Source organism: Echinops telfairi, unplaced genomic scaffold (genome assembly GCF_000313985.2).
Source record: "Echinops telfairi isolate 266 unplaced genomic scaffold, ASM31398v2 ScPeMD7_1713;HRSCAF=2227, whole genome shotgun sequence".
Taxonomy (NCBI): domain Eukaryota; kingdom Metazoa; phylum Chordata; class Mammalia; order Afrosoricida; family Tenrecidae; genus Echinops; species Echinops telfairi.
The window spans coordinates 4,262,638-4,264,186 of record NW_022105611.1 but is presented as its reverse complement, the minus strand read 5'-3'; the positions used below and the strand labels follow the sequence as shown (position 1 = coordinate 4,264,186).

Sequence of the window (1,549 nt, the reverse complement as noted above, 5' to 3'; positions counted from 1 at the left end):
AAAAAATGTAGTCATGACCTGTGTTCTTGAACTATCCTCTTTTGCTTTGACTAGATCACTTCATCTTGGTAAACATTGCTTTGATAGTGCTTTGTCTTTCAACTCATACTAGTAAAGCCATGTATCCTTTCCTGATAAAATTCTTCCAAGCAGTGCTTGAGGATCTTAATTAAACTTGTTTAAGAGCTCCGTGGAAAGCACTGCTCTGGTCTACAGCTGACCTGGGTACTTAGCAAGCAGAATGCTTGCTCAACTTTAACCTTTCCATCACACTGGTGTCAGCAGACCCAACAGAGATGTCTGTGGTGTTGGTTACTGTTTCCACTTTTAATGCTTGGTCCTCTTCAGTTAGGACATAAACAAGACAAATAAACAAGATTCATAAACTGATGTGGATGGTCTGACACTTTGGGATGCATCTTCAGCATCACCTCCTCCCTTCTTAAGACAAGTTATCCATGTGTAAGCTGCTGATTTCCTTTTTTTGGGTTAAATTTAAAGACCCCTTGGATTAGCCTAACCAACTCTGGTGACATGCAGGGAGGGGTTTAGGTGGAGGAAAATGGAGAATGATCTTACTTAATGACTATCAGATTGAGTCAACAAAGGGATGCTCATTCAATGATACACCACACAGAACAGGCTGTGGGTAGATGCAATCTGAGTGCCTCAGCCAAGGCAGACTGAGGACAGTAGGAAAGCACTGAACAACAGAGGCCTACAGGCTTGTGTATGCACTGTTTATGAGGCACATATAACTTCATCCCATGAGTCATTTCCTATAAACAGAAGAACCTAGCAGTCAGTTATTGTTCACTTTAGAAAACAGCTCAAAATCACCTCTTTCAAAAAAGAAATGAATCGTGATACTTTTTTAAGTCAATTAAAATTATTACCCAGGATCTACAAATAGCCTCCTGCCTTCCTGTCCTTCTTCCTCTCTGAACAGTATTTGGTTTATTAAAGGATTTTTACCTTCTAATGACACCGTCAACATTCTCTGCTGAATGATAGAAATTATAGAAAAGCTGTTGAGAGTCAGAAGGCAGTCCAGAAAGGCAACCAAGTGAATGTTACAGAATATAAAAAGTAGATACTTTCCAAACTCCCATTTTCAGCAGGAAAGACTATGAAATAGTAATTACTGATCTTTCCTATTGAAAAGGAATAAAATTCAACTTGACAACTGCATTTTAAAAGTACTTGAAAGGAGCAGCAAGGTACAAATTTTCTGTGAAAATGACAGGCCTTCATTAGTCATCCCGTGACAAGTGAAAGGAAATTGGGAAGACAGAGTCCACCCACCTCGCCTCGGTATCTTGCTGCATTCAGTTCCATGAAATCCTCGCTGTAGTTCACTGAGAAGTTGAGGGTATTCACCAGATGGGCAGCCACATGCACACCTAGAGAATCACACCAGGCACGAATCAGTGGGATGTGCTCCAAGACAAGGAGTCATTTATCTCCTTAGGGCTAAACTCAGGGCTAAACTTTGACAGTTATATGAACAGTGGAATAGACCTTGCTCTACCAAAATTACGAAGCCCTC

The 1,549-nt window shown here is 40.5% G+C and overlaps 1 protein-coding gene across 1 annotated transcript in view; it reads right to left on the bottom strand.

The window, feature by feature from the left end:
* NOX4 (NADPH oxidase 4) overlaps window positions 1-1,549 on the bottom strand; it is a 192,441-nt gene that overhangs the window by 134,192 nt on the left and 56,700 nt on the right. The window contains exon 5 of the mRNA XM_013006196.2: window positions 1,311-1,403. Coding sequence (XP_012861650.1) covers window positions 1,311-1,403 — 93 coding nt within the window. The remainder of the gene's footprint in view (window positions 1-1,310; window positions 1,404-1,549) is intronic.